This window comes from Simochromis diagramma, unplaced genomic scaffold, assembly GCF_900408965.1.
Source record: "Simochromis diagramma unplaced genomic scaffold, fSimDia1.1 OVJJ01000321.1, whole genome shotgun sequence".
Lineage (NCBI taxonomy): Eukaryota > Metazoa > Chordata > Actinopteri > Cichliformes > Cichlidae > Simochromis > Simochromis diagramma.
In genome coordinates this window covers 15,510,388-15,524,157 of record NW_024386772.1, presented here as the reverse complement: position 1 = coordinate 15,524,157, position 13,770 = coordinate 15,510,388, and the positions used below count along the sequence as shown (strand labels likewise).

General features: G+C 40.3%; 1 protein-coding gene across 1 annotated transcript in view; it reads right to left on the bottom strand.

The window, feature by feature from the left end:
• pitpnc1a (phosphatidylinositol transfer protein cytoplasmic 1a) overlaps positions 1–10,789 on the bottom strand; it is a 49,489-nt gene extending 38,700 nt beyond the window's left edge. Inside the window, exon 1 of the mRNA XM_040051968.1 lies at positions 10,185–10,789. Coding sequence (XP_039907902.1) covers positions 10,185–10,232 — 48 coding nt within the window. The 5' untranslated portion in view covers positions 10,233–10,789. The remainder of the gene's footprint in view (positions 1–10,184) is intronic.
• Between the last annotated feature and the right edge of the window lie 2,981 nt (positions 10,790–13,770).

Genomic DNA, 13,770 nt, shown 5'->3' with positions numbered 1-13,770 from the left:
CACACATACAGACCTTGGCGTTTGTCTGCTCACAGAACGCAAACACAAAGCCACTTCATCATCAAAGAGATTTCTAATCAGTTGCGAGCTGCTGATGTTCCCATAGTAACCAGGGACACTTGTACCTGTTATTTCGGTATGCACATCATGTAGCTGTGCACACAACCACATATGGTAGATGACTTTAGATATACATTTGCATGTGTGTGCACGTGCATGTGTGTGTTATGGTGATTATATTAAACAACCTGTCTCTAGTCTTCAGGTTTCAGCTAAAGTAGCCCTTTGACATGCTGTGGTTCCGATACGGTATACACAGAGACCCTGTAGTGAAGGTTAATAGTATATGCAGCAAGAGCTGTGAATGAGACATTTTTAACAGTGTCGGGTGATGACCAGGTTAGGGGAGCTGATTGGATTTATGCGTGTGGGATCAAGTAATAATTATGCAGCTCATTGACTGAATCAGTCACATCTCTTGCGCTGACTTTCCAAGGAAAACATTTTTATTGGCACCGCACACATTGATACCCGAAAAGAATTAATTAGCATCGGCAAATTCAGTGGACAAGAGAGAGTAATGAGGTCTGCAGGTCTGAGAGTCCAAACTTAAATCTGAGACTTTTTATTGTGTTCACAAGCTCCAAAGCTGTAATTGTGCTCCTAAAAAAACGAGGGTTTGCATATATTTTGCATATTTCTACAGACACATAAACAATAATAGTTGACAGTAACAACTGAAATAAGTTTGGCTTTATCTACAGGAATGGACAGGATGATGAAAAACAACAGCCATAGTGTCAAGTAGCAATATGAGGAAAAGCGTGGATAAGTGGTGATTAAAAGTAATAAAATCTTCTGAAAAGGCTTCTGTATCAGTCATTTAACTGTGCTTTTCCGTGCTCTGCAACCTACATATACTGTGTAGTTCTGTTTCTAGTTTAAACTAGGGTCTGGATACAATTATTAGGGTGGAAAAGAAAATCTTCATATATACACAAACAGAACAGCCTAGCATGAAACAAAAATTAGTACTCTTTTTGCAAAGCAATGCTCTGCTGGAATATCTTGGATCTTGGGATTAATCTACATGCTGACAAAATACCCATTACTGTAGAAAGAGTAATCCTTCATCATCACTTCTTTCCCATCCCCAGCCGGACAACTTGCCAGCACCACATGGTCAAAAACTGTCGGAACAGCTTGAGGAACACGAGAGCCAAGGGCGTTCACCTACCTTCACGAACAACCACGGGAGAGGCAATCGTTATCCCGTGAGACACCACCCAGAAAATCACTACACCCATAGGACAAGCTAAAGCATTCCCATTTTGCAAAAACCAGAAGTCAAGCTAGTATCTTAGTGTATTTTTATTTTTATTTTCATCACTGTCCTTCCCAAACTAATATGACCTTCAGGGGAGCACATGGCTTTACTCTACAGCACTGCCTCAGCTGTGAAGTGAGCTCTGCTAAATGTGCTCTAGAAATTTCAAAAAACAAACAATTGAGGAGAAACTGTAGTGCTGGAAAAAAAACAACTATGTCGCGACTTGGATTGTTACAAAAATTGATTCTCATATACTAATCAATAGTAAAGCTATCAGATTAGATACTCCTTTTCAACAGTAATTACACCAATAGCACCATCTTTGCCTCCTCCAGTTGGCAAACAACTTCACACATCAGCTGCTGATGTGGTTGACACAGGTTAATGTTAGCTGCTTAATTATTAGTAATTGCCAGATAGCTACAAACCCAGCCACCGGGAGTCACACGTGGATCCTGAGCCTGGGAAATCGGGTGGGTTGTGTCACAATATCTAATTTGCAAAAAATCTTTGCAAAGTTATTATTAAATTAAGTTATCGTTAAGGCTGCAATTAGGGGCTATGACTAAAACATTTCATACAAGAACAAGGCAGCAAACATCATCTGTCCTGAAAATCTGTAAAGTTAAGAAAAACAGTGTTAATTTAACAGGATAAAAAAGTTATTTGTCTCTAAAAACGTTTGTTTCTCTCAAAGTCCCAGACTGAAATTGAGAAGTCAGAAACAGCGGCGGTCTACGTTAAAAACTGAAAATCTGTTGCCAAGTCACTGAAGCCCAGCACTGTCTCATACAATCTAAAATATTGTCGTCTCTCTTGTTTTTTGGAAAGACCTAAAAGAATATCACTGAGTGGTGGGTGGGCCTAAGGGGGCCACCCGCAACAACGGGCCCGCAACAACGGGCAGACCATTCTGACTGCTCACGAGAAGCAGATCTTAAGTATTTACATAAACAAAAGACTGAATGTGTTTTCCTTTAAAGAAAAATAAATAAATAAAAAATCTGGCAAATTCTGACCAATCACAACAGCCCATGAAGAAACCTTCCTTAATTTTTTTTTTTTTTTTTACACGCCTTTTCTTGAACTAATTACTCATAACTTGTATTTTTTATTTCTGTAATTTCAACTGCCTTTAGGTGTAATTTAATTTTGAAAACGCCAGTGACAGATCGCGTCACATTATCATATTTATCACATATAGAGCCTGATCACATGTACAATCTGTCCCATAATGGATTATGATAACATTATAGGACAGCAAGCCCAGCTGATCCCCTCTTTCACCACATCTCTTCTTACACCTGTCCCATAACTCTACTGACGCATTAACAATGTGCCAGTCTAGCTTCTATTCTCGGGAGTCATTGTTTGTTCTTGTTTAGATAGCATGTTGACGGTAAGTGAGGTTAAATGGGACAGGAAGAGCAGAAGTGGGCTGATGGCAGAAAATGGAGGGACAGGTGGTTAAGATTTTCCGGATCTGATAAGATGAATGTATTTTTTTATGCAAAGGTCTGAGATACTGTCAGCTGAATCCAGTACATTATAACAAATTAAAAAGGATAGAAACTATATCATCAATATAATGTGCAGGAATGTCACCATGTTCATGCAAAGTGAGCAGAGATAATCTAGTCAAACTGAGCTTTTGAGCTTTCTACATCATTAGTGTCATAATTTTTCCAACCAAAAAAAAAAACATATGAATATATATAAATAAATTGCACAATACGTTTTAAAGTAATAAATCCCCCAAAATGTCTGATGTAGCAAAATTAACCGTTTTTTTTGGGGACACATTTCCACAGTGTCTGTCAACAGTATGCATGGGCGTGCAGAGGTTCTACTTAAAAATGTCTCGCCACATTCTCTAACCTCACAGGACCTCTGTTTGAAGCTCGGTGTCGCCACGTGTGAGTTTCAAACGCATAGCCGGAGGCAGATGCAATAAGGCAGAACTGTTACAGATGTCAAGTCCCGGGCTGACAAAGGCCGTTGGCAGAGTTACTGGCGTCAAATAAATCAGCCACATATTCACTGATGCTGGATAAGAAAGTCTTCTTCTGGCTGCATCTCGGCAACCAAAGAAAACTGTTGTGCTTTTGATATTTTGCGCAGTTCTCGAAGGCGAAGTAAAAAGCATATTCCCTATATTTATGGTCACACTGCAGGTTGGTGTTTCCACCACCAATCACACAACAGTATTGTTTTCTTAACCTATTTTTCCTCCTTGCTAATTCCTCTGTCCCTTACATGCTTTAAATAAAACTTTTTTATTTATCAGGCCTACCTTTGTTGGTTTACTGACCCTTCATGTTGTCCTCTATTTTCACCTGTAAAGCATCAGCTCCAGGGTTGCTTAGTGATGCGGCTGAACACCAACTTAATTGATAGCTCACAAGGTGGAAATCGACAGTCTGCGTTATCGACCGTGCTTGTGGAAGTCAGTCTCTCAATATAGCATCATCATCAAGTCATCAGTTCCTTGTGAAAGGATAAGCAGGTTTGGAGGATAGGATGATAATAAGAAAAATGTGGGTATTAAAATAATTAGAAGCTAACATGACTTAGTAGAAACATTTTTCCTTTAGCTTATGATAAATTGTCAAATGTTCAAAGATCTTTAAAGTGTGTTTTTGCACAGTATACTCTCCTTATTGAGTCCTTTTATGACATGTTGCTCTCTGCACGTCACTGTGAGCTGCCTGCGTCTTTGTTTGTGTTTTCGTTTTCTCTTTGCCTGTGTCATATCATCTTATTAATCACTGTGTTCGTCTGTTATTCTTCCCGTCTCACCTCCATCTTTGCGTTGCCCTTTATCGACCATGTGCCTTTAAATGAATAAATATGCACTCAGTGGTCTGAGATTCAGTCAATATTAAAGGTTACTTCAGGCCTACACTAAATCACATGTCTAAATGCTTTCCTTGTGCCATCGCTGGCACAGGCAATGACTCTCTGTCCCCCCCTCAGGACTTATTTTATTTCTCACCTGTCCATTAGTCACCCAAGTTCCTACAACCTCTGGACTCCTGACTGAGAGTGTTACTGCTCTTAATTTAGTCCACTGCTCCAAACTATAAATAGAAAACCGTTGACCCTCCACGTTTAACAGATCATTAATGTTGCTATGTAGCTGCTGTGGTGGGGTCATTTTTTCCTGCCCGCCTTTTCCACTCAGTAACCTTCTCAGTATTTTGACCTGAAAGCGTGCCTGTGTTACATTCTTGTTAGTTCAACTTGCACCTCTATCCCTGGATATTTCAAAGACCTCGACTATATATTGTGTCTGGTTTATTTTGATAAGATTACCCGAAGAACTCATCTGCATGAAGGCTGTGATTAGAGTCTCAATGGCCAGGCAGGTGCAGGCAGCTGAAAACACCATTTATGTGTAATAAACATCTTATTATAATACACCAAATCTCTTTCTATCTGTCCACAATCAGGAGCTGAACAACCTAACTTGGCACACAGGTACATCTTAGGCCCCTGAAGGTTCCCATCCATGTCAGATATTCTGAAAACATCATGTTGCCCAGCAACCACCTACCAACAGGATAAAAGAACCAATTTTTAACATGTAGTCGCCTATAAGACCCTAAGAGAGCAGCATATCTTTTTCACCTCATGACAATGAAGTTTAATTTATATCCCAAAACATGAAAATGAAAATATTATGATATATATGATATGTTATGATGCTATCCCATCGCCTGGCAGGAGATTAACAGGAGATTAAAATGTATATATACTATAGCAGGAACTCTGCACCGAAGAGGACTCGCAAAAATTGTTTAATGTATTTAGAGATTATATGAGTAAATGTATAACTGTACCTTAGGGAAATCTATATTAAGCATTATTATAAACAAGCTCTAAGTCATCATTTATATAGCAATAATCCTCTTTAGTATGACATTTATAAATACAGATATATGATTATGACTTTGATTATGATCATTAACAGCAATGTTGTACTCGCAATGACAACTGTACATGGTGTAACAGGAACAGATGGACATACATATCAGTATTTATAAATTCTGATGCTTCATAGTGTGACATTATTATAAAGTGCTACTGAAAGTTATTAAATCTGATACAAATGGATTCATTGAGAAAATAATCAGGAGTTGAAACTCTAATGTTTGCTGCCTGCCATCTTTAGTCAATTTCTCCTTTACCTTCGAAAATGCATGACTCTCACAGAAGAGATTTTTCAGTGGAGTACGGAGTCCACCGTGCACCTGTTTATCTTATCAGACAGTTACATGGCAGTAGCTGAATACATTTAGTGATGACTGTACTCAAATGGTCAGCAGATGGTATGTGGTGGAAGAGGAGATTCTCATCATGGATGTGTGGTCAACAAATCTACACCAACTGTTGATATAGACCAAAAGCTCTGAGCAATGTTTCCATCTCCAAGCTGAATCGATGACACAAAGAATTAAGGCAGCTCTGAAGGTAAACGAGGGTCCAAACCAGCACTAGTGAGGTATACCTAATGAAGTGGCCAGTGAGCGCATAATCACAGCACTTTATACATCACTTCCAGCGCACACTCTGCTGTACACCATCTCTGCGGGGACTCGTCTTTGGTGCACTAATCAAGTGCATACAAATCTGAATCCTCCAAATACCCAGATCACAAAATACACAAACGCAGTGTAGCAACATTATTATTTAGCCAGAAGACATTTAGGGTATTTAGCCTTAATTTTTCTCCTCACCCAGAAGATTAGCCCTGGCAGCATGGGGGAATTAACTGAAATCCCTATAATGCTAATGTTGCAAGACCTCCAAATAATGCACTACGGAGCAACAAACAAGTAAACCAAAAAAAAAGCAGACTTTGGAAGAAATGCTTTAACGGAGTAGCAGCAATTTGAGCCAAAGTGAAAGAGCACAAATTCAAACATGCCACGAGGATTTTAATGAGACCCCCAGCGGGACCATTAGATGAAATGGTGTGCAGATAAATAAACGGCCATAAAGCAGGTAAAGAGCTGACTGATCACAGCAGCAATCAACTTACAAAGAATCGGCGGTTTTTGGAAGCAAACAACCATAAAAAAGTCAAACAAACTAGAAACTAGAAACAGAGTACATGAGACATTTTTTTCACTCATACAAAAAAAGCACTAGTGAGTTAAAAGATGGACTCGTTGACCAGATGGTGCATTAAAAGAATATCTGGAGATAAACATTTGAGTCAAACTGGTGACTTCACCAATTATCCTGCTTATTCAACCCTCTCACAGAGATGCGTCAGGACAAAAGAGAAAACTGACAAGCCACTTGAACTTTATCTGACTGAAAGCTGGGACGGTTATCTGACTGCACAAGACTGCTTGATAATCGGAGGGGATGTTCTGTGGAATTTTTAAAGCACGCGGTATTTGAATTGATATGTGCTGCATGTTGAAATTAGGCTGAAGCTTTCGGCCATACTGAGTGTAAAAATCTTCGAAGGTGAAGCAGCTGCACAGAAGAGCCTCCAAGACTGAAAGCCTGGAGGCATTTTGTTCTTTTCACTCTTGCAGTGGCTGATGTATGCGGTGCACACTGATTCAGTATTAAGCATGGGCCCCTTTATACAACACCAAAGGTGAGAAACTACATGTAGAAGTAAGCAAATATGGCTGCTGCTGTTGTTCTTGTATTGGTATCTTAAAATTGTTTATGCTGATTGCATTTGTCCTTTGTGTGATGGTGTAAAATGTGATTCAGAATGGAGCGTCAACCTTTGATTATCATTTTCCTCAAATCTGATGCTCTACACCACTAAAGCTGTTTAACCCGTTTGATCCACAGCAACAAAAACAAATAAAATAACAAACAAAGCACTTAGATAATACTTAGACGTACACTTAGATAATTACCAAAAGCAATCAATCTCCTTCTCAACACACACACACTCTCTCTTGGCAGACTGTCCGAGTGAACATGTTTCTCTCCATCTGGCGTTCGTGTACCAGGTCACTTTCTGGCTAAGCGGCGAGTCCCTCAGGGAACAAGGGGTGAAACGGGCGTCTCGTTTATCAGAACGCAGAGCTTCCACTCTGAGGACGTAAACAAGATCTTGGGTCTGGGCCTAGATGCGGCGTGGGGCAGCTCCGTATGAAGGTACACAAACAAACACACTTAAACTCCCACAGAGCCTGATCTTGCACTGACAGCTGCAAGACGATGGAGCGATGTTCGGTGTATGCACTCACAAAAGTTATTTATTTGGCTTAATAAACACGAAGCAATACTTTTCATGTAAAATGCAACTAAAATATGGAAAATCAAAAGTTTATTTATTCAAATAATTAATCATTAATACTTTATCACCCATATACATAAAGGCCATGTGGACCTTGAAATTTTGACTTGTCCCCAAAATGGTCGAAGAGTTGGGTTAATGTGAAGCACACATGGTAAAATCTAGGTGGAGCTGATTTTTCTGTCTGTGTTGAGACACCAGTACTTTGTGATTGCCTTGTGCACATACACCGAATATCCCCGTAAAGCTTGTCTTAAATATATAAATAAAAATTTAAAGTTAAAGGGAGAAACTTTAAACAGACAGTCTGTCGCCAGTCTGTCGCAGACAGACTGGCGACCTGTCCAGGGTGTACCCCGCCTTTCGCCCTATGACAGCTGGGATAGGCTCCATCGCCCCCCGCGACCCTGAAAAGGATAAGCAGAAGCGAATGGATGGATGGATGGGAGAAACACTCTTCAACCAAATCGTGAGGGCGTAAAATGTTAGCTTTTATGGCAGTGCTCAAACTTGGTGATGATGAATGGCTGCTATTTGTCCTCTTAATTTCTACCTTCCTTTTTTGACATGACTTCATATCCTGTAACTGAAGATTATACTCTCATAATATGACTGTATAAACATTATGTATAACTCTTACAATTGCAAGAGAAACCCAAAACACCATTTGAACTGAAACTCATCTAATCTGACTGTTGATAGCACATTTCAAAATAAGATTCCACAACAAGTGTAAGTGGGTTTTCTTCCTTTCAAGGTTTAAACACCCAAAGATCTGTGAAGAACCTTAAACAATGTATGTGGTGCCACAATTATGTTTTCACTGCAGTGGTTCAACTTCATTGCTATTTGGAGGTGAGACTCTCCAGAAGAAGCCTGTTGATGTCTGTTGGTGATAAAACATTCTTTAGCTCTTCAAGTCCTTGTCATATTCATCTGAAGAGAAACCTGTTGCCCTCACGCTGCAGTGCCATTTGAGAAGACTGTGAATCGTGAGTGAAGCGATGCCTCTTGTGAGAAATGCATTCAATATATCAGCACAGCACGGCCCTACATGAACCGTTCCTCATCACGAATCTATGAGAAAAAAAGGCAGTGTACTGACTCTGGGAGGTGAAGATGTGTTTTTATTATACATCCAGTTTTTACAGGAACAGCTAACAGTATGTTAGGCAGTTTGCACCACTCCGGGTGACTCCACTGAAAGACAATACTTCAAATTTGACTGCTGCTGCACTGAGTACTCGAAGAACAATAACCTTATTGCCTTTCATTTTATGTTTGCATTTAAAAAAAAACAACGACTGTGAAACAGAACTGATTTAAAATGATTGTCCGGGTTGTGTAGAGCTCATATAAAGAGTTGTGTGTGTGTGAAGATGAGTGCATGATCTATGTGTCTTAGGTGTTCAAAAGAATAGATTTCACGTGCTCATTTACCAAGTCACTCTCAGATCGATGGATTAGGCCGGGCCACGTTATTATCATTACAACAAAAGATGTGATAGCCTTTAGTCTGCCACTGAGGACAGCTGTGGCTCTTTTATCACCACTGGAGCGATGCAAAGCAGAAGAACCAATCAGCCTCAGGACACGATGTGATAAAGCAGCGCTTTGGCAAGAAACATAAATAGACCTCAGGAGGGGCTGTTAAAGCTGGCTTTCTGATTAAAGGCATGTACAGATGACTCCAATTTCATCCTCACTCAATCCGAGAGCACAACAATGGGCTTCGCTTGACTGCAGCGATGAATCAAGTCTTCACAAACAGCAAGGCTGACTAAACTACAATTTAATGTGGCCAACTCTGCATTGTGAACCTGTGTGGCAACCCAGGTATTTAGAACTACGCAACACCACATGATTAACTGCACACTGTCAAACTCAATAAAAGTCTTCAGGTGGAACATCTATTGTGCCGTTTCAGGTGTGTATGGATTGAATCATTTGAAGACAATCAGCCCAAACAGCAGGAAAGTAAGGGAACGAGGATTTCACAAAACCACTCTGCTGTGTGATCGATTATAAGCATGAAGACTGGGGGACCTGATTAGCAAAGGCATCTAACGTGATCACTGTGTGCAATACATCATTTCTGTTTGACCACACATGCAGCAGCTGCACAGGTGTGAACTTGCGCATTAGGGAGATTGCATGCAAACAAAGAAGAAAAAAAAGAAGAAGCACATTCTAGTTTCATTATAATATAATACAATCACCCTGCCCGGTGGCTCCAGGAGGAGAAGACGCAGAAAGCAATCTGTAGCTACACACTACTCACAGAGCACAAGCAAAACAAAGACATGATTCACTACCAAGATTAATCACACGACTCCCTCTGCTGCTGCTGGACGCAAACAAGCTGGGTGGAAGGAGAGACAAACAGCAGCTCCACCCCGCGGTGGCTGCCCGACTCCAGCTCTTGCTTGTATGAGGCTTTGGTGCAAAATATTGTGAACTTCCCTAAAATACTGCGGCGATCGCTTTTGCAATAGAACAAGTGCAGCAAAGCAAAGCAGGCAAAACTTGCTGATCTGCAAGTCTGCGGCTCGCAAAAATCAATAAAACTTCCCCTACCTCCTCCACTGTGAGAGGCATGCAGATGCGGTACTCCTTCATCAACATAGTCCAAGCACAGTGACGATGATGATGATCGAACTTTCCTCTGTGGGGTTCTCTCCCGATGAAAGTATTCTCTGACTGCAGCTGAGGTTCAGAAAAAACACTCAAATGCTTTTCTCACTTGTGCATCAAGAAGACCTCCTGGAACGCTCCGCTGTGCCTACGTGAGTCTCCACAGACACGAGGTGTACTAGAGGTCCTTCCAGTACACGAGACGATCCCACTGTGATCAGCAGCTGTCACTTTCCTAAACTACTCCGACGACATTAGTTTGTGCGACTGGGTAACAGTGTCAAAAGTCTGAAATTCAAAACAAACTTCAAAACAAGTCGCCCCTTTCAACCACAGCTTCAAGGGGGCTGTGTGTCCGCTCGAGTCCCGAAGAAGAACCGAGACTTTTTGGTCTCTTCACGTGTAAATAACGTCCACTGAGCCGCTCTCTACCAGTGTGTCTCCACGCCCTTTGAGTTTTCTCCTTACTGTTCCGTCCAGGGATGCGCGGCCGTGCACAGAAAAGCTGTGTCAAGCACTAGAGAGCCAGCCAACAGGAAATGCAACCGGACCTGACCTTCAGCGTAAAAGCATCGGGGCAAAACAACCGCACAGCGGCCGCTTCACTGCGCAATAATACACACCGCAGTGGAAATCTGTCATAGTTAGGAGCAGCTTGAACCACTTCTCGAGTCCGACTCAAACAATGATGGAGATTTGTTTATTATTTTTTCTAATGAGCGGAAGTTCTGCGTGATTTCTGTTTTATTTTTTTACACATTTGTACCCCGCAGAATCTGCGCGTGCTAAGCGCTCGATCTCAAAGATTTCCAATCACAGTAAATACAATGATAGCCTACACGGAAACAGAAAATCGAAGCGCATTAAAAACCATTCAAAAAGACACACACACAGTTCAGATAGGACGTTACAGAAAACCATGTTAACTGCATTGCATAACTACGTTTCATAATTGTGCAGATTACTGATTCTGACCCCCCTTTATTTTTTTATTTTTTCATTATCAGTAAAAATATATTTGGATCAAGTGGCACATGGGAGGTCATGCAAGCCCATATACAGCATCCAGGCCATTCCACCCTGTTCAGTTTCTCAGCCCGTTGTGGAGCTGACCTTGGTCTGAGTTGGAGCTGACCAAGGTTCTGAAATTTAGCCAGGTTACAAATCTTTATTTTTTCCCACAAAGTCATCAGACTTTGAAATTATGACTTTAAAAACAGATTTAAATTATTTCCACTGTCCTTAAGCGTCTCTCAGCAGGGCATTTTTGACTGAACGGTTTCAATATTTACTTTGTTGATGGTAATTAATCAATTACTATATTTTTTTATTAATTAGTTAGAGGTCATCAGTGACACACAACTTGCTACCAGATTGTGGAAACTTTTATATTCTTTCACAAGTCTTTCTCATAAGCCAAACAAGTCCAGGGGCTAACCTGAAACATATTTCCCTAAGACATTAAGAGTAAGACACTTCTCGCTTTCAAATATTGCCACAGCAGTAAGAACTTTAAATGTCAGTGAAGAATTCACATCTGCACTTCTGTACTTCCCCAAGCTGATTTAGATGAAGTCTGGTCTGTGTGATTTGCAAGTTCTTTCCAGGAGGTCAAAGGTCACATTCTTTATTGGAGAAAACTTTTATTTAATTGGTATCTGTCACTCTTATCCTCTACATCCTTGCATACTTAGAAATGTGTGACAAAGCACAAACCATATCAATTCCACCTACAGTAAATTTACCTGATGACATGTGAATCGCAGATCCATTAATCGTGGCTGTTTCATGCAGAGCACACCCACCGTGCTGAACAAACTCAGAGTTTCCTGTACTGTTTTCCGGCCAACGTGTCTGTGGTTTGAGGTCATCATGCTCACAACAGAGCACCTGCATATCCAAGTTACTCATTCTCTAATTTTTATTAACCAAAATAATTTATTTAAAGTTATATTTGACGTTTCAAAATGTAAAAAGAGAAGCAGAGGTCTACATGCAGTACCATTCTTTTCACGATAGATGTCAGTAGAGATCTTCATTTCAGTTGTGATACAATATTTAACTACTACAAATGATAAAACCTACCGGTAACATGTTATAATGTCATTAAAAAGAACTATTCCTGACTCTTGGAGTATTTTGTATATTAAACAGTACATAACAATTATGATTTGGTTGTGGACTTCGGGAGGTCCAGAGCAGGTCCACTGCCGGTTCAGATAGAGGGGGAGGAGGTGGAGGTGGTCAACAAGTACAAGTACCTCGGGCTGTGGGTGGACAACAAACTGGACTGGTCATGCAACACAGAGCACCTGTATAAAAAAACCCAAAGCCGACTGTACTTCCTCAGGAGGCTGAAGTCTTTTAACATCTGCAGGAAGCTCCTGAGGATGTTTTACCAGTCAGTGGTTGCTGGAGTACTTTTCCATGCTGTGGTGTGCTGGGGGAGCAGCACAGCAAAGGAGGACTCATCCAGGCTGGAAAAACTGATCAGGAAGGCTAGCTCTGTGGTCGGCATGAAGCCGGACACTCTGGTGACAGTGGCAGAGAAAAGGACACTAAAAAACCTGATGGACATTATGAACAATGCTGCTCATCCTCTGCACACGGCCACTAACAACCAGAAGAGTCTGTTCAGTGACAGGTTGCTTCTCCCAAAGACAAGAACTAACAGACTTAAAAACTCCTTTGTCCCACACGCCATCAGACTGTTTAACTCCTCTCTGGAGGGGAGAGGGAGGGGAAACAGGAGGACAAAGGAGGGAGGAACAAGCAAGCTGTAGTGCCTCTTCACTTCACTGTGCAATTACCTTTTGTGCAATACTTTTGTTAATAGTCAACGGTGCAATAGACTTCCATACTCAAAATGTGCAATTTCACTTGTATTTTTATTTTTTTATTTTTATTCCTATTTATTCTATTTATCCCCTTTGTATATTTTATTTATATATGTCTCTGTATTTATATATGTGTATATATATATAATATTCTGTAACTCTGTAACTTCTGTCGCTGCTGCGCTTTTTTGGAAACCGAATTTCCCAGAGGAACCCACCCGAGGGATTAATAAAGTTTTATCTTATCTTATCTTATCTTATCTTATCTTATCGGATTTTATTTTAAACTGTAGAACAGATCAGATACAGCATGCTGGAAAGAAGTATGCAGATCCTTTAAGTGAAAGTACCAGTGAAAATATTGATTAGTAAAATATTATTTAAGTAAAAGTACATAAGAAAAATCACTGAAACTTTAATTAAAGCATTAAAAGAAATTGTACCCAATGCAGGAGAATGTTCCTAGAGATATTTTCGCCTACTTACGTATTAATATGCATTATGTTTATATTTTCATCCAGATTTTGGATACATATTTTATAAGCTCCTTATATGCTTTGTGTGCAAACAGATTAATAGCAAACGTAATTAAACACATCAAATGAATCTGTTAAGTAAAACTTTCAGCTGATCCCTTTAGGGGTCGCCATAGTGACTCATCAGTATCTCTGAGTTCTTCCTTGTTTTCTCCT